This window comes from Chiloscyllium plagiosum, unplaced genomic scaffold (assembly GCF_037043375.1).
Source record: "Chiloscyllium plagiosum isolate Xiang-an unplaced genomic scaffold, Cpla_swu_hap1 HiC_scaffold_33, whole genome shotgun sequence".
NCBI classification, from domain to species: Eukaryota; Metazoa; Chordata; class Chondrichthyes; order Orectolobiformes; family Hemiscylliidae; genus Chiloscyllium; species Chiloscyllium plagiosum.
This window is the reverse complement of record NW_028270171.1, coordinates 20,140,311-20,167,880: the sequence shown is the minus strand read 5'-3', so window position 1 is coordinate 20,167,880 and position 27,570 is coordinate 20,140,311. Positions and strand designations below refer to the sequence as shown.

Sequence of the window (27,570 nt, the reverse complement as noted above, 5' to 3'; positions counted from 1 at the left end):
GATCATTAATATTTTGATCCTGGTGAAGGAGCAGCGCTCCTAAAGCTAGTGCTTCCAATTAAACCTGTTGGACTATAACCTGGTGTTGTGTGATTTTTAACTTTGTACACCCCAGTCCAACACCGGCATCTCCAAATCATTAATATTTTTCGATGTGGTTAAACTGAGTTGACAATAAGCAGGGTGAGAATATTATTGTATTCTTTAATCCAAGCTGCGGGGACCAGTTGCATTTGTCTGAGTTGGCTAAAACAGCGAGCTAGAGGTTGACTTGGGTCCTGCCTCCTCAGCCTGACCCTGAGAGTGGAAGGCAATGGAGAAAGTGAGGACTGCAGATGCTGGAGATCAGAGCTGAAAATGTGTTGCTGGAAAAGCGCAGCAGGTCAGGCAGCATCCAAGGAGCAGGAGAATCGACGTTTCGGGCATAAGCCCTTCTTCAGGAATGGCTTATGTGGAAGGCAATGGCAAGTAATGACAGACAAAACCTGCCAAGGAAACCAGCTCAGGTCGAAGTGCAAGCCAATAACGAGCCAGAGGTTTGAGCAGAGTTCACATGGAATCAGAGACACTGAGACTAATTGTCGCACAACTGCTATCGCTCAGGCAGAAATTAAAATAACTCAGGGACCTCATTGTTCGACATGACTCAGCATCATCCATACTGTGTATTTACACATGGCACCATTTCTTTCAAATGACTTTTTCAGGGAGATACTGAGTTCATGTCCCAGCGCAGTGTTCTATAGTGTTTATAAATCAATATTTCTATTTTAGAAGGAAGATAGTCAATATCAGAATCACCTAAAAATGGGATCACTCACCTAATGTAGGATTGACGACATTTAGGGAAGCTAACTCACATTGTCCTGCAGCCACACCAACTCCTGAAAAAAGTACAATTTATTTTATCTTGCAGATGACATTTGAAGGAGATTTCAATTATAGGAAAAGCAATACCTCCCATTCCCCGGTCCCATTAAGCTGGATTTACTCGGAGCATAACTGGATCATGCAAATATCCAAGGCTATGGCTTTAAAGTCTTTCCATTCCTTTTCAATATGTCTCCTTTCTGGATGATCAAGGAGTTCCTGTGAAAATCTGGGGCAAGAGCCTGGTTTCCAACTCCCCCACCAGCCAGAAGAAAACTGAAGCCTCAAAGGTAATGAATGCATTTGACTTAATCCCACCAAGACAATACTTGGGCTGTTGGATCAATCTTCTCCAGAAGCAGGTCTTAGCCCTCAATCTTGACAGTTTGGAGGCCCGTTGAAATTGAAAGGATATTATCATACACATAAACTACCACAGAACGTACAGAAACAGGTAATCAGCCCAAAACAGTCCACATCAGTGCTTATGATACCATAGCATCAATGAAGGAGGACATTCAGTTTATTGAGTCTTGGGCTGGCCGTTTGGCAGAGTTATCCAATCACCTGATATCTCCCTGTGGCTCTGCAAAGTTATTCTTGTCAAGTATTTATCAAATTTGCTTGTGAAAGTTACTATGAATCTGCTTCCAACATTCTTTGAGACAGAACCAGGTCCCAGGAAGCTTACTGTGTGTAAAAGAAATCTTCATGTTACCTGTAGTTGTTTTGTTAATTGTTTAAAATCTGTGTGCACACACTACCAACTCTTCAGTCACTGGAATTAATTTCCTTCTAAGTATCTCCTTAAACCCATGGAATTAAAACAGACAGTGAAGACATGAATACAAAATAGGATATAGGACAAAAGGCTGAGTCTACATTAACTCTCCATGTGTACAATAGTGTTCTATAGGGGTCAGTGTTACACTTTTCAATATACATTAACGATCTCGGACATACAGAACAAAGTTTCATATCATTTGAAGTGGATGAAATATTTGATGCAGTACCACACAACAGACTTGTCAGCAACGCTGGGGCTCATGGAATGAAAGATACAGTTGAAACTTGGCTATGAAATTGGTTGAATGCCAAGAAACAAAGAGTAGTGGTAAACTGTTATTTTGCAGATAATGGAGTGGCCCAGAGGTTGGTGCCTTTCTGACACATGTTAATGACCCAGACCTTGGTGTAAAGTTGTTTTTTGTGACGAGCAAAACAAAACTTGAAAGTATTGTTGCACATGAGGAGAAAAGTGGAGGACTTCAAAAGGATATGGACAGACTGGTGAAATGGACAGACAAATGGATGAAATTTAATTTAATCTCTGACAGCAGATATACTCTTGAACAGAGTATGATTTAAGAAATAAAGGAAACTTCTAAGAAAAGAATGTCAATTATCAACAGTAATTTTAAACGTAATTCAGATTGGATGAATCAAATTGGTAAAGATAATCTAGGATAAGAGTTCATAGTGTCTGGATGTAAGTTTGCTCACCGAGCTGGAAGATTCATTTTCAGAAATTTCGTCACCATACTAGGTATAGTGACGAAACGTCTGAAAACATATCTTCCAGCTTGGTGAGCAAACTTACATCCAGAACCTCAACCTGAACTGCAATTCTTCTCAAAACTCGCTGGTTAATAATGTATTCCAGACCATTTCTTAAAATAATAGTTGAGTAAACAACCAATGAAAAGGCTACTTTTAACCTAATGAGGCAGAGTTATTCAATGTTTTCATAATAAAAGATCCTTTTGGTGAGAGTGATAGTAACATAATAGAATTTCACATTTCATTCAAGGTTGAGAACTGTTGGTCTGAAACTCTATGACTGAACTTATATAAAGGTTATTACAAGGGTATGATGACAGGAGTAGGTGGTAATCAGCAGGAGGTTTCCTTGCTCATGTTTGACCCAATACCATAGGATTTCATCTGGACCTGAGTCAATGCTGGGGACTCCCAGAGCTCTTCCTTCCCAACTGTACACCACTGGACAACCACCTTTGGTGGATTTGCCCTCCTGATGGGATAGGACATACCCAGAGATGCTAGAAATGCAAGAATCCATCATTAAGAATGCTATCGGAAGCCACTTTATCTTAAGGCAATCAGGCTGAGTCAAGATGGCTTCATGCAAGGGAAATGATATTTATCTAATTTACTAATATTCTTTAAGGAAGTAAAAAGGGATACAATGATGTCAGCAAAGTTAAGAGAGATGGGACATAGCTCTACATTTTGTCCTCAATATTATCATCCAGCTCACACTGACTGCGGATAGGTGTACCACAATTCAACTTTTTCTCTGGCCACAAATGTACCATAAACCAATCCCAGAAAGCAACCTTCACTATACAATTCTCATACCTGCCTCTGGTAATCTCTCAGAATTTAAAAATATTTGTGCTTCTAACAGGTACACAACTGCTGGGCACATCCAATTTGACACAGTTTGCCAAAGGTATTTATAACAGGCAGGTTAGACACCATTCAGTCCCAATCAGTTTGGACAAACTCCGTTCATTAGAGTCAATGCAGAATTGAACTCCACTTGGCCCACCTAAGTGCCAGGCGAAAGTCAAGATTAGAGTGGTGCTGGAAAAGTACAGCAGGTCAGGCAGCATCCGAGGAGCAGGAAAATTGACGTTTCGGACAAAAGCTCTTCATCAGGAATGAGGCAGGGAGCCTCCGGAGTGGAGAGATAAATGGGAGGGGTGGGTAGGGCTGAGGAAAAGGTAGCTAAGAGTACAATAAGTGGATGGAGGTGGGGGGGGGGTAAAGGTGATAGGTCGAAGAGGAGGGTGAAGCAGATAGGTGGGAAGGAAGATTGGCAGGTAGGACCCACCTAAGTGCCAGTTCAGTAAACTGGAGGAAATAATTCACTTACTCATCAGTGACGACCTGGGAAAATGTTTCAGCAAAATGTAACCTGCCAGTGTAACCACAAAGATGAGTGTAACTAAAACCACTGGTGTAATCCATCTGTGATGCGTGTCACTGACACTGATCTCTTCACGGTCTCCTTCAGAAATATCTGCCCAAATACAAAAAAAAAATTACTGAGACATTAATGTAAAACAACATGAAGCAATTCACTTTCTTATCCATTTTTTCTGTGCAATGTTTGGAGATATGAGTCATGCAATGAGTAGCAAAGAAAGGTTTACACTTACAGTTCAAAATTTCTTTGCAATTACACGGTATCCACAACTCATAAACAATGGGCCACAATTTATCATCGAAACAACAGGGAGGCTAAGAGCGCTCACCATTATTTATTACACTATTATTTCAAGCAACTTGGGTGAAGGACACATTTTTGTTGTATTGTTCAGTTGACAATATTTCAGACCATGTGGTTAAGGCAATACATAATTGCCTCATCTGTTCAAACATCCCATGTGCCTTCTAGGGGGCACTGTCTCCACCACCCACTCCCAGCAACTTGTAGTGCCAAGGCCACTGAGAGTTAAATGGACCATGGCAAAAACCATTCGCCATCTATCTGAACAGTCATGTTCTCGCTAAGTAGCAGTGGAACAGGTTCAAGTGCTAAATGGTCCATTCCTATATCTTTGCACAGTGAATTAGACCTTAAGATCTAGGAACAGGAGCAGACTAACTAGGAACAGGAGTAGAATGTTCAAGCCTTCTCTACCATTCAATAGGACCAACATTACTCATATCCACTTTCCTGCCTTTTCCCATAATCCTTGATTTCCCATACTGATAAAGAATCGATCTCAGCCTTGTCTATATACAAGGACTTTGCCCCCACAGCTCTCTTGAAGACTCACATCCCTCTGAGAGAAGAAGTTCTTCCTCATCTCATTCTTAAAGTGGTGGCCTTTTTACTCTGAGACTATGCCCTATGGTCATAGGCTCTGCCATGAGAGAAAAATCATCTTAACATTTTGTGCTGTCAAGCCTCTGAAGACTCGTATATATTTCAATGAGATCACCTCTCATTCTTCTAGATTTCAGTGAGTAGAGTCCCAATACGTTTAGCCTTTGCTCATAAAACAATCCCTCCATTCCAGGGATCATCCTAGTGAACCTTCTTTGAACTGTCTCCAATGAAATTATACCTTTCCTTAAATCTGGCTCTAAAGTCAGGCTACTGGAGTGCAATTAACTGAACCAATAATACCTTCACTTATAATGATGTTGTCAAAATATCTACAAATTCCATGGACAATAGAAAGCAGTTTAGACTGGTTACAACTGGCTACATTGACCTTATACAAGCCAGGAAAGTCCCACTGGAGTGCTGGTTTATATTGACTAGGATCTCATCTGGGACCTTCCAATTTAGTTCTACATTAACCGATCTCAGTCTGAAAAGTAGTTGATGAGGTTACAATTGACGTCAATGTTTATGATGCTGGGAGGGATAAAAATCAAACAGGATTTGAGCCCCTGACCATTAATTTAGCTTCCAATGTGTAATGGGAGGGTGCAGGACTAGGTAATACTTCTTGATGAGTTGAATAATTTTGGAAGTTGCTGCAAACCTCACAGTTCAGGACAGCTGGGTTGCCATTGGGTAGGCAACAGAATCTGAATGTTTCAGGGACTCAGCACACAAAAAGGTGGCAGCCTATGTTTCAATTATTTCCCTTCAAAGCAGAAGAATGTAATGTTTAATTTTACTTACTCCAATGCAAAGTTGCAGTTTTGTTCTTCTGAAGCTTGGGATTGTATATAGAGCAGGTATATGTCAAGTATGATGCAGCTTGGATCCAGAGGATGGAGGTAACGTTGTACAGTCCTCCATGAGAAAAAATAATGTCATTCTTGACTGTACTGTTTTCAGGAAGGGTGTTCGTGATGTCATCAGTCCAGTATACAAGTGGTTCTGGATAGCCGCCCCATGAGGAACAATTTAGCTTCACAAGAGCTTCATGACCCGGCTCAGATTGTGCACTCAACACCGGCTCCATATAGTGAGCTACAATCACCAACCAAAAAGGATAGTAATGCACAGAGGTTAGTTACAGAGTTCAAGAGTCGCTTTTAAACTTTAATTGAGACATTACTCTGTCTCTCCCAATGAACAGCATAGAATCCACTCTCATAGCTGAGATGAACACATTGCGCATCCTTACCAGCAGATCTGGAATTAATATCTATGCTTTGTACCTTCATCAGGGAGTACTGGGGGGACATCAGGGAGCACAGATTATAGGTAAGGGGCAGGAGGTTTAGATGGGGTTTCACCCACCGTGTGGTGGGAATCTGGAATCTTACCACTGTAAGAGTGGTAGAGGCAGAAACCCTCATAACACTTAAAACAGTATTTCAATGTGCAGCTGCAATGTCAAGACATACCAGGCTATGAGCCAAGTGTTGGAAAATGGTATTAGAATAGTTCGGTACTTGTTTTTGACAAGCACAGACTTGATGGGCCAAAGGGCTTTTTTTGTTTGTGCTGTAGAGCACCATGACTCCATCCCAGAGATCCAAATCCAAGTGACGAGTGTTAACCAGAATTAGCTCTAAGTTTTCTGATTGATCCGTTTATTAATTCAGGACCGAGCGGAGTTCAGCACTTGAACCAAGCGGAGCCCAAATGAAGGAATATTTGAGAGCAAAGTGGCCCCTGTTGTAGTGGTCTGGCCCACTTCATTGCCTTGCACTTGATAGGAGAGGCCTAACTGTCAGAAGTGAGAGAAACGTAACCTGCTGAAACCAGTCAGTCTAAACTGTAGCTGGTGTCAAGCAGGCAACAAAGGAGAATGAACGTGACCGAGATCAAGGGGAGAGTGCAATCATCAACTGTGGCTGCCACAAGTTTGTTTCTCTGAATAAAAATCATTCAGGGGAGGTGGGCATCACTGGCAAGATCTATTGTCCATTCCTAATTGCCCTTGAGAAGAGGCTGGTCAGTCCCCTTCCAGAAAACAGTGGCCTGCTTGATCACTACAAAGATCAATCAAGATGTTATAAAAGTTGATAAGATAATGAGGGGTATAGATAGGATTAATGGTAGTTTTATTCCCCCTAGGATGGGGGATTTCAAGACTTTAAGGTGAGAGGAGAGAGATTTTAAAAAGACATGAAGGTCAAATGTTTTACACAGTGGAGGGTTCACATGTGAAATGAACTTCCTGAGGAAGTGGTGGATGTGGGTACAATTACAACATTTAAAAGACATTTGGGTAAGCACATGACTAGATAAAGTTTGGAGGGATAGGGGCCAGGAGCAGGCAGGTGGGACTAGTTTAGTGTGGGATTATGTTTGTCATGGACTGGTTGGACCGAAGCGTCTGTTTCCGTGCAGTATGACTCTATGTTAACCACATTGATGTGGGTCAGGAGTCATATGTAGCTCAGACTAGGTAAGAATGGAAAATTCCTTCCTTAAAAATGTATTTGTGAACCAGATGGGGTTTTAACAAGAATCCAGCAGTTTCATGGTCACCATTAATGAGTCTAGCTATTTAACTTAATTCCAGACTAGTTTGGTCAACCAAATTCAAATTCAGTTAAATGTGATGACATTTGAAAGTAAGTCTTCAGATCATGAGTCCACTATACTGCTATTCACAACATGACAGCTTAACACTTACTGGATAAATTGTAAATTCAGTCATATGCCTCTTTAATGTCATCTGTGGTATTGTTATTGTGGTACTGAGTCATAAGTTCCACTATAACATCTTGAGCACAAAACTTCAGCGCAGGAAATGTACTTTCCCAGAATGAAAATTAAAGGAAACAATTGCTGAGTATTAAAGATTTTCATTCCAACTTAGCACATCACGGCCAGTAATCCAACCAGGTGTTCTGTATTACACTACCTACACTTGTGCAAAAAACAGCTGAGCTATTAAGGGAAAGAGATCGATGCAACTATTAAATAGAATATACAGCACATTAAGCACATTTATTAAGGAAGTTCACTCTTATGTAAAACAAAGAAAATCTCAAGAGCCATTTATCCATTCCCCTTTTAAAACACAGCTCAACAAAAAAGAAAAATTTTACCTGCTATTTGCAAACTGACTGAAACAGACAGAACCACATCGTACCCCGTCTTCTGTTTCATCTGAATTACGCAGATGTATTCAGCTTCGTCACTCACTCGGAGGTCAGACAGGAGAAGGGAGAAGTTGCCTTGCTTGAATTCTTTTGTAAAAAGTCTGGCTCTATTGCTGTAGTCCTGGTAAGCATGTTCCTTCCCTGAGTGAAAGGCATGGACTAACTGGTCAGCCATCTGCCAGTACACGCGTATCTCATCAAGAGCATGATTTTTTATAGTGCTATCCACACAGGGCAGCAGAGCACTTTCCCCAACAATTCCTGAGACTGTGAGGGTTGACAAGGAAACTGGGGAATAAAAATAAAGAATACATGAAAATGCTGTTGTCCCGATGATAAAAACTGGAAAAGTAATAAATAATGAGGAGAACATCACAGGCTGATAAGCAGGAGGTATTAGAAGCGATTTAAATGAAAAGTGACCGAGACCAGATAGAACGAAGAGGATCCTTAGGGAACAAAGGAGAAATGAAGAGCACTGTTTATAATCTTCCAATCCTTCTTTAATATGGCTGCATCTGTAGGTCGGCATGGGAGTTCAGTGGTGCAGCCTCACATTGCCAGAGACCTGGGTTTGATTCCACCCTTGGGAGACTGTCTGTGTGGCGTTTGCACATTCTCCCTGTATCTGCATGGGTTTCCTCCCCAAAATCCAAAGATAAGCAGGTTAGGGTGGATTGGCCATGCTAAATTTTCTATAGTGTCCAGGGATGGGTAGGCTAGGTAGATTAGCCATGGTAAATACTGGGTTAGAGAGTAGGGGTTTGGGTGGGGTGCCCTTAGAAGGGTTGATATAGACTTGATCGATCAAATGGCCTCGTTCCGCACTGTAGGGATTTGATGATCCTGTGGTGATGCTGGAGAATTGTAAGTGATCAAAAAAAAAGTTTAACTTCTTCGGAGTTAGGAGCAGAAGCAAACCCTTCAAGCCTGCTCTGTCATTCAATACCATCACAGCTGATCATCCAACTCAGTACCTTGTTCCTGCCCACACCCTTTGATCCCTTTAGCCCTGGGAAAAGAAATGGGTTCAGATTAAAACCGCACCCAGGCACACTTCCTACCATCTATTAGTTGATGCGGACTTTGGAGAGACTGTTTACTGCAGCTTGTACAAGGATAGTGCACATTTCGGAAGATCGATAAAGATGAAAGTGAATCACGCCCATAGAACATCAGTGATATGGAGGCAACATGAAAGGAAATGTGAGTTGTTGCTAAGAAATGAACATTTAAATTTACCTGCTCCCCAACACAAAAGCAATCCACACTCAAACAGCCCAGGCACCAGTCTGGCTCCCCTAAGACAAAGTAAAAAGAATTGTTATTTCAAAGATTTTGAAATATTAATGACAATGGATTTGTGTCAAAAATGAATCATTTTTCTTGACAATTTGATGCACTGGTTTTGTCACCCTTTTTTTGCAGTTTGCTGTTGTAACTTCACTGCAAATACAACATCAACTGAACACGAATCCTCTTGCAATGAAGGCTAATATGTAACAGAGCCAAGAAATGCCTTGTTTAAAAAATGCTCCTAAATCCTTTCGTTGACGTCTTTAAAAAGGAACTGGTATCCACAACCCGAACTGCACAAATATTATTAAGTGCAAAGCCATCATAATATGATGCTACATAGTACATTTGCAACTGAGAAGGGCATAGGTGTTGGTGATGGCTCAGTTAGTAGCACATTTGTCTCTGATGAGAAGAAAATGGATTCAAGTGGAGGTGATGCAATTACATTTAAAAGGCATCTGGATTGGTATATGAATAGGAAGGGTTTAGAGGGATATGGGCCTATTGCTGGCAAATGGGACTAGGTCTGATTGGGATGTCTAGTTTGCACAGATGAGTTGGACTGAAACGTCTGTTTTTATTATGACTCTATGACTTTATAACTCTATAACTCCATTTACACAGATAAACCAGGATTTGCATCAACCAAGTAAGTTGCAGGAGACATAGCAGGAGAAAGCTCAAGGAAATTCAAGTATTTGGTTTAAAAATTAACAAGGAACAAAAGTCACAGCTCAGCTTAACTTGATTTGTGACTGCAACAATTAACTGGTTTGTTTGGAGCTGCAGCCAAACACAAAATTCCTGAGAAATATCTTTTAGGATATGTTCAAACGCATTCTTGATTGGCAGTCAAGTCCTAGTAATTTCTTTTGTCTTACTTATGAATTGTCTTTATCTGTTGTTTCTTTGTGGTCTTTTATTGTGAGAGGCATAGACCAGATAGCTTTAATAGGTGGTGAGAAAAGGAAAGTAACTATTGCTTTGCAAAATAACTCCACAGAGACTGGTATCCCATCACCAAGTCACCCTTTATTTACACTGATCCGGCTCCCTCAGAGCCAGCTCTCAGAGTGAACAGAACCTCTGACACTCCTGTTTATATCTGTCAGCCAGGGCTCCCTGAGTGGACTAGTTGAACAGTCCCAATCAGGGAACTCATATTCTAGGAGGTCCACCTGGCTGACCTTGTTATAATCACTACACTTTGGAATTTTACTCATAACACAATTCAATACTGAAGTCAAAAATGTATTTTGAACATTAGGGGTACAGCAAAGTTTGACAACTACCATAGACCATATATACTTGTGTGAAGTCGATATTTTTAGTTCAACAGTCTTGAGATTGATTTTTACACAGATACATGGTGAAATTGAGATTACAGCCAAATTAGTTGTCAGGCGATTGAATGGTGAAGCAGACTCAAAGGGCTGAATGGCCTACTCCTCCCTTAAGTCCTATAGTTCCATGTGATGTTAGATTTGAGCCGCAAGGGAAATCCAAAAGAAACTCTAATGAACTGTGGAAAAGATGATCTCAAATAATTATCAGTAAGTAATTTTATACTCACAACATGGTTTGTCATTGTAACCTTATCATTTAGAATCATAGAGTCATAGAGATACACAGCATGAAAACAGACCCTTCGGTCCAATTCATCCATCTCGCCCAGATATCTCAATCTAATCTAGTCCAATTTATCCCTCTAAACCCTTCCTATTCATACACCCATCCAGATGCCTTTTAACTGCTGTAATTGTACCAGCCTCCACCACTTCCTCTGGCAGCTCATTCCATACACATACCACCCTCTGCGTGAAAAAATTGCCCCTTAGGTCCCTTTTAAATCTTTCCCCTCTCACCCTAAACCTATGCCCTCTGGTTCTGGACTCCCCCACCCCAGGGAAAAGACTTTGTCTATTTACCCTATCTATGCCCTTCACGATTTTATAAACCTCCAAAAGGTCAATCCTGAGCTTCTGACACTCCAGGGAAAACAACCCCAGCCTGTTCAGCCTCTCCCTATAGCTCAAACCCTCCAAACCCTGACAACATCCTTGTAAATCTTTTCTGAACCCTTTCATGTTTCACAACATCCTTCTGCTAGGAAGAAGATCAGAATTGCACGCAATATTGCAAAAGTGGCCTAACCAATGACTTGTACAGCCGAAACATGAACCTCCCAACTCCTATACTCAATACTCTGGACCAATAAAGGAAAGCATACCAATTGCCTTCTTCACTATCCTATCTACCTGCAACTCCACTTTCAAGGAACTATGAACCTGCACTCCAAGGTCTCTTTGTTCAGCAACACTCCCCAGGCCATTATCATTAAGTGTATAAGTCCTGCCCTGATTTGCCTTTCCAAAATGCAGTACTTCACATTTATCTAAATTAAACTCCATCTGTCACTCTTCGGCCCATTGGCCCGTCTGATCAAGATCTATTTGTACTCTCAGGTAACCTTCTTCGCTGTCCACTACACCTCCAATTTTGGTGTCAACTTACTAACTACACCTCCTATGCTCACATCCAAATCATTTACATGAATCATAAAAAGCACCAATCCTTGTGGCACTCCACTGGTCACAAGCTTCCAGTCTGAAAAACAACCCTCCATCACCACTCTCTGTCTTCTACCTTTGAGCCAGTTCTGTATCCAAATGGCTAGGTCTCCCTGTATTCCATGAGATTTAACCTTGCCAACCAGTCTCCCGTGGGGAACCTTGTCAAATGCCTTACTGAAATCCATACAGATCACGTCTACCATTCTGCCCTCATCAATCCTCTTCATTATTTCTTCATAAAACTCAATCAAATTTGGGAGACATGATTTCCCACGCACAAAGTCATGCTGACTATCCCTAATCAGTCCTTGCCTTTCCAAATACATGTAAGTCCCATCCCTCAGGATTCCCTCCAACAACTTGCCCACCACCGAGGTCAGGCTCACTGGTCTATAGTTCCCTGGCTTTTCCTTGCCTCCTTTCTTAAACAGTGGCACCACGTTTGCCAACCTGCAGTCTTCTGACACCTCACCTGTGACTATCGATGATACAAATATCTCAGTAAGAGGCCCAGCAATCACTGCCCTAGCTTCCCACAGAGTTCTAGGGTATATCTGATTAGGTCTTGGGGATTTATCCATTTTTATGCATTTCAAGACACCCAGCATTTCCTCCTCTGTAATATGTACATTTTTTAAGATGTCACCATCTATTTCCCTACAGTCTATATCTTCCATGTCCTTCTCCACAGTAAACACTGATGCAAAATCCTTGTTTTGTATCTTCCCATCTCCTGCGGCTCTACACATAGGCTGTCTTGCTGATCTTTGAGGGGCCCTATTCTCTCCCTAGTTACCCTTTTGTCCTTATTGTATTAATAAAAACCCTTTGGATTTTCCGTAACCCTATTTGCCAAAGCTATCTCATGTCCCCTTTTTGCCCTCATGATTTCCTTCTTCAGGGAACTCCTATTGCCTTTATACTGTTCTAAGGATTCACTCAATCTATCTTGTCTAGACCTTGTCTATTCCTTCTTTTTCTTAACCAAGACCTCAACTTCTCTCATCATCCAGCATTCTCTGCAGCTACCAGCCTTTCCTTTCACCCTAACAGGGATATATTGTCTCTGGACTCTCGTTATCTCATTTCTGAAGGCTTCCCATTTTCCAGCCGTCCCTTTACCTGCGAACATCTGCTCCCAGTCAGCTTTTGAAAGTTCTTGCCTAATACCGTCAAAATTAGCCTTCCTCCAATTTGGAACTTCAACTTTTAGATCTGGTCTAACTTTTTCCTCACTATGTTAAAACTAATAGAATTACAGTCACTGGATCCAAAGTGTTCCTGCACTGATACCTCAGTCACTTGCCCTGCCTTATTTCCCAAGAGTAGGTCAGGTTTCGCATCTTCTTTAGTAGGTACATTCACATTGAATCAGATAATTTGAATAAATCATAACAAAATAAAAAGAGATATGTCCATAATAAATATATATGCCTTGAAGGCTCCTTGTTGAATTAATCATGACTAATAAAGAAGTTAATTGCCTGTGTTAGATCAAAGGAGATGGTTTAGAAGATTCTTAGAATCCCTACAGTGTGGAAGCAGGCCATTCAGCCCATACCGTCCCTCTGAAGAACATTCCAGCCATACCCAGCCCTCCATTTCCCATGGCTGATCCACCCAGCCTGTGCATTATGGGTAACTTAGCACAGTCAGTCCACCTAACCTACACATCTTTGGACTGTGGAGGAGACCAGGGCACCCGACAGAAATGAGGAGAACATGCAAACTCCACACAGAGAGCCACTGAATCTGGAATCAAACCCAGATCCCTAGCATTGTGAGGCAGCAGTGCTCACCACTGAGCCACCATGCTGTCCTGAGCATGTGGAGAAATTTAAAATCCAACAAAGGATGTTCAAGAGACAGATAAAGGAAGGAGAAAGACAATATAAATAGAAGCTAGCGAGTAACATAAAGCTGGACTGTAAAATATTCTAAAGGTATGTGGAAATGACAAATTAACAAAGACAAAGACATTGTCAGAAGAGGCAGGAGAATTTATGATGGAAAATAGGGAAATGGCAGAGAAATTAATTGCAAAGAATTACACTGACAACCAACTTAGGATTGTCAGTATGACTCACAGTGTGGTACACTTGCGAGTAGTGGGAGCAACATATTAAAAAACAGGGGCCTGTTCTTCATGGACAGTTGAAACATATATACTTATCACACCTGTTACAACTCAACAAATGGGTGACAACCATTCACTGGTTCATTTCTCAGGATGCCCTCACCTAACAGAGCCAACATTAGATCCCCTACAGTAAGGAAACAGGCCATTTGGCCCAACAAGTCCACACCTACCCTCCAAAGAGTAACCCATCCAGACCTATTCCCCTATGTTTACCCCTGTCTAATGCACCTAACACTATGGACAATTTAGCATGACCAATTCACCTGTCATGCACATCTTTGGATTGTGGGAGAAAACCCACACAGACAGTCACCTGAGGCAGGAATTGAACCCAGGTCCCTTGTGCTATGCTAACCACTGAGCCACAATGCCGCCCTTGCTTAGTTTAAAATTTAAACAAAGCCTAGCTGTTAACCACTGAGCAGCATTATTGAGTGCATTCTCCATGGCAATAGCTCTACCAATCACAGGCAATTTGCCTGCCCTTCAGCATCCTCCTCTCATTCACTGAAAATACTGGCTTACCCCTTGGATTTGTATTCTTGCAAAATGTCCTGATGAATGCAAGATGAAAAGACTCAACAAAATGTGACTTTTTTCAGAAATACTAAACAATTATTTTGCATCTACTTTCCTAGAGGAAGATATAGAAAATTTCCCATTATACAAGGAAACTAAGGCCTTGTGAAAATGAGGAACTGAAAGAAATTAGAATTAATAAAGAGGTGGTAATCAAAAGATTAATTGGGTTAAAGGTTGGTAAATACCCTGGACCATACAAACTGCATCCCTGTGTATTGGAAGATGTAGCTACAGAGATAATGGATACATTGGTGACAATCTTTCAGAATTCTCTTGACTCTGCAAAAAGGGCTACAGACTGGAAAGGAGCAACTTTAACCCCATTATTTAAGAAGAAAAGAACAGATAAGTGGAAAATTACAGACTTATTATTTGACGTCTGTCGTAGGGAAATGTTAGAGTCTATTAGCGAATCTTTTATAAAGTATGTGATAACTGGCTAATTAGAAAATAATGTGATTGGGCAGAGTAAGGATGGATTTATGAAAGAATTCGACAAACTTGCTAGAGTTGTTTGAGGATGTTACTTGTAGCATAATTAAGGGAGAAACAGTGGACGTGGTGTGTTTGGATTTTCAGAAGGCTCTTGATATGTCCCTGTAGTGATTTGAACCATGTAGACCTTACTTACTATGACCCCCTTGACTGGGTTTGTTAACCTGGGCCAATTGGGAAGCCCTGGCTGACCAACATAAACAGGGGACTAAGGGCCCTCTTGTGATTCAGATGTAGTGACCCTACCCCCTGAACCAAGAGACCCAAGTTCAAGTCCCACCTGCTCCAAAGCTGTGTAATAAAATCTCTGAGGAGAAAGTGAGGACTGCAGATGCTGGAGATCAGAGCTGAAAATGTGTTGCTGGAAAAGCGCAGCAGGTCAGGCAGCATTTAGGGAACAGGAGAATTGACGTTTCGGGCATAAGCCCCTGGATGCTGCCTGACCTGCTGCGCTTTTCCAGCAACACATTTTCAGCTCTAATAAAATCTCTGAACAGGTTGATTAGGAAAATAGGTTACAAAAAACATAAACAGGGAATTCAGAATCTCCTCAATTCAGGGACTGACTCTGAGCTGGCTGGCCACAGTCAGTATATTGTACACATGTAAATAAAGGGTGATTTGATAATGGGATATCTGCCTCTGTGCAGTTACTTCAGCGCCAAACAAGAGGTTAGTAAACAAAATCGAACTACATGGGATTGGGAGTAGTATACTACTCTGGATTGAGAATTGTTAATAGACAGAAAAGGGGCAGAGGAATAAACAGGCTATTCTCAAGATGGTCGGTTGTTACCAGTGGGGTACCAAACGAATCAGTGCTTTGAAGACATCTGCTCACAATTCCGATCAATGATTTGCATATTGGAATCAACTGGCATATTTCCACATTTGCTGCAAACACAAAACCGGCATGGTTTTCTTAAGCCAAAAACATCATGGTTGACTTATACATGAAGTCTTCCTTGACAAACGTATAGGTTATCCAAAAGATATGGTGCAGAAAAGCTCTAGAAATACTCAGGTGGAAGTGTGGGCTGTGAGGAGAGAGAAAGGACGCATCAAGGGATTTAGACAGGCTGAGTGAATGGAATATAGAGTGAGTAATTGTGAAATTATCCACTTTGGTAGAAATATAAACAGAAACGCAGAATCTCTCTCTTAAATGATGAGAGGTTGGGAATTGTTGATGATCAAATGAACCTGGGCACTTTTCATAATGAGTCACAAAAAGATTGCAGACAGATAAAGCAAGAAATTTGATAAGTAAATTGAATGTTGGCTTCAATAAAAAGGGAAGTAGGTACAGGAACAAGGATATCTTGCTACAATTGTATAGAGTCATGATGAGACTGCACCTACAGCACTGTGTACAGTTTATCTAAGGAGGAGTATATGTGTCATTGAGAAAGTTTAATAATGACAGGGTATGACAGAGTAGATGTGAATAGGATGCTTCTCCTGGCTGATGAGTCATAAACCAAGAGTATCCCATTTAAAACTAGAATGAGTAGGGATTTCTTCTCTCAGCTGATTGTAAATATTTAGAATTCATATGCCATAGGGCTGTGGAAGCTCAGGCACTGAGCAGGTTCAAGACAGAAATCAATAGAAAGTGGAAAATGGCATAGAGGTAGGTTATCAGCCATAATCTGTTTATTGACAGAGCAGGCTTGATGGACTGAATGGCCCACTCTTATTTCTTACATTTTCAGTATTTATCTACCAGTGTTCACTTTATTCTTGTGTATATACTTACAATGAAATTGAATCATTAATAAGTGTAAATTATACTTTAGAACATAGAACAATACAGCACAGTACAGGCTCCTTGGAAATGCGATAGGTGGAAGGAGGTTAAGGTGAGGGTGATAGGCCGGAGTGGAGGTGGGGGCAGAGAGGTCAGGAAGAAGATTGCAGGCGAGGAAGGTGGTGCTGAGTTCGAGGGTTCGCATTTCCAACGCCCCTCCCCCAAGTCCCTCCTCCCTACCTTTTATCTTAGCCTGCTTGGCACACTCTCCTCATTCCTGAAGATGGGCTCATGCCCGAAACGTCGATTCTCCTGCTCCTTGGATGCTGCCTGACCTACTGCGCTTTTCCAGCAAAACATTTTCAGCTCTGATCTCCAGCATCTGCAGTCCTCACTTTCTCCTATTCTATGATTCCACCAAACATTATCAGTAGTACACGAGCTAGAAGCCATCAAACAATTTACTGCTTTGAGAAGGGCCTCCTTGTTCAATTCCATCAGAAAGAAAGTGAGGACTGCTGATGCTGGAGATCAGAGCTGAAAATGTGTTGCTGGAAAAGCGCAGCAGGTCAGGCAGCATCCAAGGAGCAGGAGAGTCGACGTTTCGGGCATGACCCTGGTCATGCCCGAAACGTCGACTCTCCTGCTCCTTGGATGCTGCCTGACCTGCTGCGCTTTTCCAGCAACACATTTTCAGCTCAATTCCACCAGAGGCAAGAAACTGGTGTATTGATGGAAGTGGTAGCGGCAAGTACAATTACAGCATTTAAAAGACATTTGAACAGGTACATGGATAGGAAAGGTTTAGAGGGATATGGGCCAAAAGCAGGTAAATGGACCTCATTCTGTTTAGGAAATATGGCTAGCATGAATGAATTGGGCCCAAGGCTCTGTTTTCATGCTGTATGATGCTAAGTAGCGAATAGACTTTCAAAAGCAAACAGCAGGCACTACAAACAAGTGTGGAGCTGAGCAAACTCAAAGTGTACAGAGCCACAGTCCACACCACCCTTCAGTATGGGCCTGAGCCATGCATGGGTCCTATGGTGATACAGGTGATATGTTCGCTTTCTAGAGCCCATCCTCCAGAATTAACTCTGCAGCATCCTCAAGATCCCCTGGAAAGATCTAATCACAAATATTTGAGTCGTGGAAATAGCCAACATCATCAAGGACATACCAGCCAACTGTGATGGGCAGATTATGTTGCCGAGATGGATGATAGCTGCCTGCCCAAGATCATAGTGTACAGAGGGCTGACCATTGGTTAATCTAACAGAGGGGGCCCACACAGACCTTTTAGGTATTCCCTGAAGAAGTCCCTTTCTGCATGGAACATTCACCATTGCCAATGGGAAGCATGGGCCCTGGATCCAGATACCTGGAGATAGAGTCATAGAGCATGGAAACAGACCCTTCAGTCCAATCAGTCCATGCCAATCATGTTCCCAACTAAGCTAGTCCCACCTGTCTGTGTTCGGTCCATAGCCCTCCAAAACGTTCCTATCTGTCTTTTAAACATTGTAACCATCCCTGCATCTACCATATCCTCTGGCAGAGCTTTTCATGCATGACCGACTCTCAGTGTAAAAAAAGTTGTCCCTCACGTCTTTTTAACATCTTTCTCCTCTCATCTTAAAGGTATGCCCCCAGTCTTGAAATCTCCTACCCTAGAGGAAAGGTAACTGCCATTATCTACACCCCTCATGATTTTATAAACTTCAATAAGGTCACCCCTTCAATCTCTTATGCTCCTATGAAAAAAGTCCCAGACTTTCCAGTTTATTATTATACATCCAACCCTCCATTCCTGGCAACATCCTGGTAAGTCTTTGATAAGCCGTCTCCGGTTTAATAATGCCATTCTTATATTGGGACTACACAAATCAGGAGTGCTTCGGTCTCCTCTGAGACTGAGCGAGCATTCGGCACGAAGGTGGAAGGGTGGAGAAGGGCAGATCCATTCACCTTCACGTGACCCACTGTGGAAGAATCTAAGCACCCTGCTGACTAGCCAATCAGCGAGCCTGGAAATGACAAGTACAACCTTCTTAAAATCTTCATCTAAAGAAATGCTGAGAGAGCACAATGTTTAGAAAATGATAATGGGATCAGGCAGAGTCAACATGGTTTTGTAAATGGGAAATCATGTTTAACTAATTTACTAGAGTGCTTTGCGGAAATCATAGCAGGGAACGGTGGGCGGCACGGTGGCACTGCTGCCTCACAGCGCCAGAGACCCGGGTTCAATTCCCACCTCAGGCGACTGACTGTGTGGAGTTTGCACGTTCTACGTGGGTTTCCTCCGGGTGCTCCAGTTTCCTCCCACAGTCCAAAGATATGCAGGTCATGCTAAATTGCCCGTAGTGTTAGGTAAGGGGTAAATGTAGGGGTATGAGTGGGTTACGCTTTGGCGGGTCGGTGTGGACTTGTTGGGCCGAAGGGCATGTTTCCATACTGTAATGTAATCTAAAAAAAAACTTGCATTTCTAAAAGGCATTTGTTAAGGTGTTACATCAAAGAATATTACACAATGTAATAGCTGGAGGCGTGGGAGTGGAGTGCCACAGTAGGATCAATGCTAGGAGCTTCAGCAATTTAAAACTTCAATGATGACAAAGGGACTGAATGTACGGTCATTAAACTTGCCAATCTCATCAAGATTGGTGGGTTACTATGGTGTCAAAAACAAGTAAATAAGCTACAAAGGAATATAAATTAAATGACTCAGCAAAAATTTGTCAGATGGAGTATGTCTTATTTTTCAACTTATACTATGAATCACTGTAAGGTAATGTAACTTTTTTAAAATTTCTCTATTTTGTGTCTAAGCTTTGTACTGAGATACTGTGTACCTAAAATGGCACCATTAAGGGCGATATTGTAAACTTTTCACTGTTCTCCTGTATTCCTGTACTTGAATGACAATAAACCTAAATCTAATTCTAATTCGAGTATGTGAATTATTCCACTTCGGCAATAAGAATAGAAAAGCAGCAATAATATTTAATGGAGAGAGATTGCAGAACTTGGTGGAACTGAGGGATCTGAGTGCCCTGGGATATAAACCACTAAATGTTAGAGTTTAGGTACAGCAAGGGATTACGAAAATATGGATTGCTGATGTTTCTTGCAAGGGTATTGGAATATACTGGTTAGGGACACTTTACTACATCTCTACAAGGCCTTGGTGAGACCACATGCAAACAGCACTGTGTGCAGCTTTGAACTCATTATTTAAGAAAGGATACAATATAAAGCAGTTCACCAAAGGTTTGCTCAACTCATCCATGCACAGAAGGATGTATTTCATAGTGTTGTACATCCTGGTCTTTCTTTAGAAGGAAGAGAGGTAGTCTAATTGAAACAGACAGAATCCTGAGGGGATCTGACAGGACGGATGTCTCCTCTTGTGAGGGGCATGAGAGCTAGAGAACACCGTTGCAAACAAAAATCTCCTGCCTAAGATGGCGATTGCGTTGTGTTTCTCTCAGAGGATGGTTACTGTATGGAACTCATTCCCTCAGAAAGCAATGGAGGTTGGAACATTGAACTTATTCAACTTTTGATAGGCAAGGGAGTTAAGGGTATGGGGTCGTCAAACAAAGGTGAAGCTGATACTATGACCAGATCAGCTGTGATTGTATTGATTGGCAGAGCAGTTTTGAAGGACCGAATGGCCTACTCGGCTAATAACTGTAATGTTCCCAAGGAACAGCTGGTTTGTGACTGCAGGCAGCACATCAAGCAGGCCTGTGCCTGTTATCATTGGCAGCAATCTTAATTCTTTTATCCTACACTTGTAGTCTGTGCCAACAATAAGGCCAAGAAACAGTCTGATATTTACAAGACATTATACCCCGGGATGTAACATCCATGTGGCAGAATTGATATGCCATAGACAGAAATCTTCAACAGTGAGAAAAAATAGTTTGAGGTAGTGCGCAGCAGTTAAGTGAGCATTGTAAATTTAAAAGCTGAATAAACATCATTTTGATTTGTTACCCAAAGGGTGGTGGATGCTTTGGCATTGAACATGTTTAAGGCTGGGATAGATAGACTTTCTCAGGGCATCAAAAAGTATGGAGAGCGGGCAGGAAAGTTGAGTTGAAGCCCAAGGTCAGCCTCAATCGGCCAGAACGTAGTAGGCTCAATGGGCTGAATGATCTAAACTTGCTTCTATTTCTTGTGCTCTTTTATAGTGCTCCTCCCCAATGCATAGTCCGAAGACCACTTTCGTTTTTGATACACATTAATGACTTAGTCATAGAGTCACAGAGATGTACAGCACAGAAACAGACTCTTCAGTCCAACTCGTCCATGCCAACCAGATATCCTAAATTAATCTAGTCCCATTTGCCAGCACTTGGCCCATATCCCTCTAAACCTTTCTATTCATATACCCATCCAGATGCCTCTTAAATGCTGGAACTGTACCAGCCTCTACCACTTCCTCTGGCAGCTCATTCCTCTGTGTGAAAAAGTTGGAGATACAAAGTGCAGTTCTGCAGTTTGCAGATGACACAAAATTTGAAAGGTTCAGAAACTGTTTAGAATCCAAAAATTGGCTTCAAGAAGATACAGGGAAGCTGATGGAATGGGTGAAATAACACTGCCAATGAAATTCAAGACAGAAGGCATTTCATTTTATGAGAAGAATACAGGAAGGCGATTTAAGCTGAAAGGTACAGTCTCAAAACAGGGTGACAATTGGATATCTGTGCACATGTCATGGCAGGAAGGTAGCAGGATAGGTTTACACAGCAATTAATGAGGCATGTGGGATTAGGAGCTTTATGAATAGAGGCAATGATTACAAATGGGAGGAAGTTAGAAACCACTTGTTCGGCTTGTGTGCTAAGTCAATACAGGTTAAGAAGGATCTGAAAGCTTTGGAGTATACACAGGAAATTTACCCAGAGCTGAAAGGTTACAGTTATGTGGATAGACAGGAGAAAGTAAGAAAGTCTTCTGTATTCAAAGAGATTTGATTTACATGTTACTTGTAGTTGAGATAAATAGGCCGTTTTCAGGTTGGCAAATTTTAAGTAATGGATTGACACATGGATTAGTGCCGGGATTTCAACTATTGTATTTACAATCTACATTCATAATTTAAATGAAAGTTTTGGTGCTGGGTCCACTTTTGTTTGTCATTTATATAAATGTTTGTGGAAGCTGTTTTTGCTGGACTACCTGTTTGCAGCCATTTTTAGTGAGTCATGGTGTTATTCTCACTTGGCTTGGCCCCTTGCCCTCGGTGGCCCTGACCGGTTAGGACATTCTGTAACAGCCACATAACTTCTGCTTTTCCCACATAACTCATGAACTGTTTCTCTGTAGACACCTGCTAAGCAAAAGCACAACTCAGGCAAACATTGTCAGTGTGCGAACATAGTGTGCATTGACTCAAGGTCTGAGAACAAAAGCTCGTTAATGTACAGTTCTATGCAAGGCAAGACCTTGGACTGGTGTATAGCCACGTAGGCCCTCTAGTAACTAGCTTGTGGTTCAACTCAGCATCTGTTGTACTATATAAATCTGCAGTGATCTGGAGTGCTTTGGAGTAGCACTGGACCATGCTTAGGAAAGGTGTGTTCCCCATGATATCATGCAACAAAGTTTGTCATAATCAAGGTTTGAGTATAGGGACTTTGTTCAACAATCTGGTGTAGTCGCCAGGATCCTTTAATTACGGAATTCTGAGCAAACCTGCAGTAGTTTTTAAAACAAGGCTGCCTGTGTAACCCAAACCTGAGTCGACACGCATATCCCAAGTTAGGGAGAGATGCTGTGACAAGGCGCGCATGGAAAGATCGGTGTTGTAGGACAGAAATCATTTTAAGGTGACCTTGAGGGATTGACAATGGCGCCAGTGCTGGCTTGTCAGTCTTTGTATGTTTGTTGTTCATTTCTCCACAGATCGTAGATCCGTGCTTCAGAACTGAGGAAGCGACAATGGGGTCAACAACTGGTGGGCCGGCCTCGGGGACAAGTTAAACCATGTCTTGCCGAGAAGGAAGGCCCACGTCCATTTCTCCCCTCAATAAAGATGCAGCAGTGCCACAGTAAATATGTTCGATGCAAAAATAAGGTAGGAGTCCCCCTGGTGCCACTAGGGTCACCAGCCAATATTGGTTGGAAGGAAACAGGGGACAGTAGATATGTTATTGCTTTCACTTCCGACTTATATGGGTGGTCCCACTGGAACTGGCCTTATGGAGGTTCCTTTAAATTGGAAAACATTGATTATTAGAGGATAAACATTAAGGGTCGTTACGGTGATTCCTCTTGGAATACTGATTACATGTTCCGATGTTTAGCTAAATTTAAAGAAGTTGCGAAAAGCCATCAGCTCCCTAAAAATAAAGACCCCTGTCAGCTGCTCGACTACCTTTCGTCTTCTCGGTCCACAACTTCTGCCCCAACATCTTATACCCCTTAGTATCCTAAAGTTCCCATCTGCACCCTCGACCCAGACCCTCTTATGAACGAAATTGTCGCTTTTGTTGCTACTCATCCTCCAGCCCACCTCCAAGGCCAAGAGGATCTCATTGAGAATTCTTTCCTTCAACAACAACAAGTGGCCGAAGTGGGTGCCGCTGGGGGGACAAGGTCAGGAAGAATCCGACTCCACCGTGTTCTCCACGAGCACCAAAAGACATGCCACATGCTCGACGACGAAGCCCACCATTCAGTTACCGCGGGTAATGATCAGCAACACGCCCCTCGAGAAGCCTTGAACCCTTACTGAGGTCCACGGCATGCTCTGATCCACTCAAACGCCCGATACCATTTTATAATTGGCGAGTACAAATCTGCAGTATTTATAATTGCCTGCCACAGGACGTCCAGGCTTTAAAACATCTGGTGTATGGGACCCATTGGGAAGTCATAAAAAGCTCCCTTGAATTCCCCCAGGCGCCATAGACTGATGCAGATGTACAAGCAAATTGGCTTGTGGATACCATTAAGCCTGCCATTATGACAGCAGCATGTCAACAGGCAGACTTTGGAGTAGTCATGCGCTGTCTGCAAAAGGCGAATGAGCCTATACTTGATTTCCTTGTTCACTTTAAGGAAGTTTGGGAATCATCTGCAGGCATACCTCTCTCAGACAATGATTGTTCAGCGGTCCAAACTTCTGTCAACTGCCGGAGCCCCATCGCGCCCAGACCTTCAAATCCCATAACCTCAACTGGCAGGAGATGAACTGGGATCCCCTCCTCACTGCCCTTACCAATATGGATCGACAGGGTCATTTCGATTACAAGAAGGAAAAAGAGGCTTACCCACCCCCCCCCCCCCCCGATTAACACAGGTGTGGAATCAGGGACAAAGCCAGGGAAAGGGACAGCAACATAGGGATAAAAGCAGAGTCAGATGCAGAGCATGTGGGAAAATAGGCCACTGGGTGCCAGAATGCCAGTCCAGCCACCCCTCAACAGCAGCACCACCAACTTCCCCCGCAACGACAGCCACGACAGGCCATGTGTACTCTTCACGACCCTTTTCCCCACACCCCTAATGTCTCGAGCTGCTGCATAAGGAAGATTTTGCAGGTCATCTCAATACGATTCTCCCATTACCTGTCAGAGATGAGGGGTCATATTGAGATGAGGGGTTGAGATGAGGGGTCATATTGTCTCGGTTTTGGTGGGCTCTGGAGCTACCCAGCGCCTCCTTCAGCGGCCCTTCCTCTCAGCTCTGACACAGTTTCCACCGTGGGTGTCTCTGGTCTGCCCATGGTTGATTGTCTTTCTACCCCTCCACATTCCTATTGTCATTGGTCCATCGGCGGTCCCCAACACTGTTATAATCTCCCTTTCCTGCCCGGTGGCCCTTCTCAGCCACTAGACTGTCTGCAAACTTAATGCCTCCATTCATTGCTCTCCACAGGGCCTCACCTTGGAGCTCTCCGATTCCACTTTTATAGGCCGCCATGACTGCTGACATTCAGCTCAATGCCGAACAAAGACCGCTTTTCCAATATAATCCCTCCTCATTTCCTCATGGTTTCAATCATTGTTAAAGCCCCGTGGCACCCAAAGGATTTGGGGCCCATGGTGCACGGACTCCGCAGTCTGCTGAAGGAATTGAAACCCCCTGGACCCTGTGGATCCCGACCACCATGCGGATTTCCTGTTTTGGAGAGGAGGAGTTTTGTCTACATTGTTTTCCCTCATTTGAAGATATGACGTTTACCTTGCAGACCCTGCAACTCTGCCCCTCCTATGACAGTCCCTTATTGCTCAATAATGTGCCACCATCATTATGGGCACGGCACTCCAATGACTCCGCCTCATACGGTCACTGTGAAACATGGGGGCATCAGACCATCTATCAGACAGTACAATTTGTCACCAGCTGCCAATGAAGGTATAAAACCAGTTATTGATTGCCTCCTGGTGCCTACCATTAGCCTCTGCAACACTCCTATCCTCCCTATTCCTAATACAGGAAAACCAGTATGGTGGAGATTTGTGCAGGAGTTGAGGGCAGTCAATGCCATTGTTTAGATTTAGATTACTTACAGTGTGGAAACAGGCCCTTTGGCCCAACAAGTCCACACCGACCCTCCAAAGAGCAACCCACCCATACCCCTACATTTACCCCTTCACCTAACACTACGGGCAATTTAGCATGGCCAATTCACCTAACCTGCACATTTTTGGAGCACCTGGAGGAAACCCACGCAGACACAGGGACAATGTGCAAACTCCACACACATTGAGGCGGGAATTGAACCTGGGTCTCTGGCGCTGTGAGGCAGCAGTGCTAACCACTGTGCCACCATGCTCCCCAGTGGTGCCAGACACCAATGCCATCCTTGCTAGCCTCCCTTCTGCTACCAATAGTTTTTCTGTCTCGGTTCGGCCTTTCTCTCCATTAAACTATCACTGGACAGCCAGTACCTTTTTGCCTTTACTTAGGGCAGCCGCCAGTATACACGGACACAGCTTCCCCAAGCATACACGGAGAGCCACACTGTATATGCGTCTGCGGTACACCAGACCCTGAAGGACCTCCAAGTGCCATGTAAAAGCACCTTGGTTCAGTACGCCAATGATTTATTAGTGGCCTCTTGATGTCTTCGTGTTGCATTGCGACACCGTCTGGCTCAGGACGGATATAAGGTCTCTGTTGAAGAAATGCAACTCTGCCAAAACACAGCACAATATTTGGGCTACAAATGTGTGCACGGTCTCAGAGCACTGTCTCAAGATCGCATTGCAGCCATCATTAACCCTTCTCCTCCCCTTACACAAACTGAGCTGTTGTCCTTTTTGGGCATGGGTGAATTACTGCAGACACTGGATACCGGTCTATTGAGTTATTGATGCGCCTCTCTGCCAGGCATCCTCGCCAAACCTCACTGAACTGAACACCTGAAATGGCCCAAACCTTTAAGGAACTTAAACGGTGCCTAACCTCAGCAGCTGCTCTGGTCATCCCCGATTACACGCTGCCTTTTCAGCTGTATATTAACGAAAAGGAGGGATATGCGTCCGGCTTTCTAATACAACTGCGTGGGGATCTCTGATGCCCTGTTGTCTATTAACCTGTACAGATACCACCTGTTATGAGGGGAATGCCGGCCTGTATCCGCATTGTGGTGGCTGCTGCTGTAATGGTAAAAACGTCCACCCCTATTGTGCTGGATTATCCTTGTACAGTTTTTGTTCCTCATTCGGTTTCCCTGCTGCTTAATTCAGCAGTGACTCAGCATTTTACGGCATCAAGGCTAACTGGCTATGAGGTCGTCCTGTTTTCTCTCACTAATCTTAAACTTCAGCATGCCCCCACTTTAAACCCTGCCACCCTTCTCCCTGTTATACAGCATTCCCCGGCAGAGGATCGTGATTGTCTGCATGTAGTCCTAGAAGTTGTCCCCCTGCATCCCGACCTCTCTGGAACTCCATTAGACAACCCAGACATGATCCTTTTCACAGACGGCTCCTCTTTTTGACCCTCCGATCACCAAAGGGACTTCTGCGCAAGCAGCCGAACTGGCTGCCCTTACCAGAGCCTGTGTCCTTGCTGGCAAGAGGTCTGTTAACATTTGTACCAACTCCAGACATGCCTTTGGAGTGGTATATGATTTTGGAACCCTGGGAAACAGAGGATTTATTGCCTCTTCTGAAAGGCCCTTGCAGCATGCCCTGCTCATCAATAATCTTTTTCAGGCCATTATGCTCCCCTCCGCCGTAGCGGAAATAAAGTGCACCTCCCTTACCGCCACTGATGACCCAATCGCCTGAGGGAATGCTCGCGCTGACCAAGCTGCTAGGTGAGCAGCATTAGCTCCCTTTGTAGAAAGGGTTCTACAAAGCTCCAAAGACAGGGGAAGCAACAAAGGTTTTAGATCTAGTAGAGGGGATGCAGACTACACAGCAACACACTCCACAAGCTCAGAACAATAGTTGGATGTGCATAGGAACTAAGGAATCCCCTTTAGGGCTAATGGTGCATCCTGATGGAAGGTTCATTTGTCCTAAAGCCTACTTGCATGTTCTTGCACTGGCCGCTCATGGGGTCGGTCATGCAGGAGAAGAAGGGATGATCCATGCAGTACTACAAACTTGGTACCGACCAGGCTTTGCAGCAGCAGCACAAGTATCAAAATATCTAATATGTCTACAGAACAGTAATGCTCAACCTGTAGCCGTTTAATCATTTACAGAATGATTTCATTCACGTGCCAGCTCTACAGTGATTAAAGTACATGTTGGTTGTTGTTAACATGTTTTCTAAATGAGTAAAGGCCTTCCCCACATGGAAAGATGATGCTAGAACAGTGGTCA

The 27,570-nt window shown here is 43.0% G+C and overlaps 1 protein-coding gene across 2 annotated transcripts in view; it reads right to left on the bottom strand.

The window, feature by feature from the left end:
• LOC122542278 (ICOS ligand-like) overlaps positions 1–27,570 on the bottom strand; it is a 44,462-nt gene that overhangs the window by 5,375 nt on the left and 11,517 nt on the right. Inside the window, exons 2-6 of one of the 2 annotated variants that reach the window (XM_043679854.2) lie at positions 9,169–9,227; positions 7,873–8,214; positions 5,540–5,833; positions 3,770–3,916; positions 822–884 (exon numbers count right to left, since the gene is read on the bottom strand). In XM_043679854.2, the coding sequence (XP_043535789.2) occupies positions 822–884; positions 3,770–3,916; positions 5,540–5,833; positions 7,873–8,214; positions 9,169–9,227 (905 nt within the window). The remainder of the gene's footprint in view (positions 1–821; positions 885–3,769; positions 3,917–5,539; positions 5,834–7,872; positions 8,215–9,168; positions 9,228–27,570) is intronic. The other variant, XM_043679855.2, reaches the window with a different exon arrangement.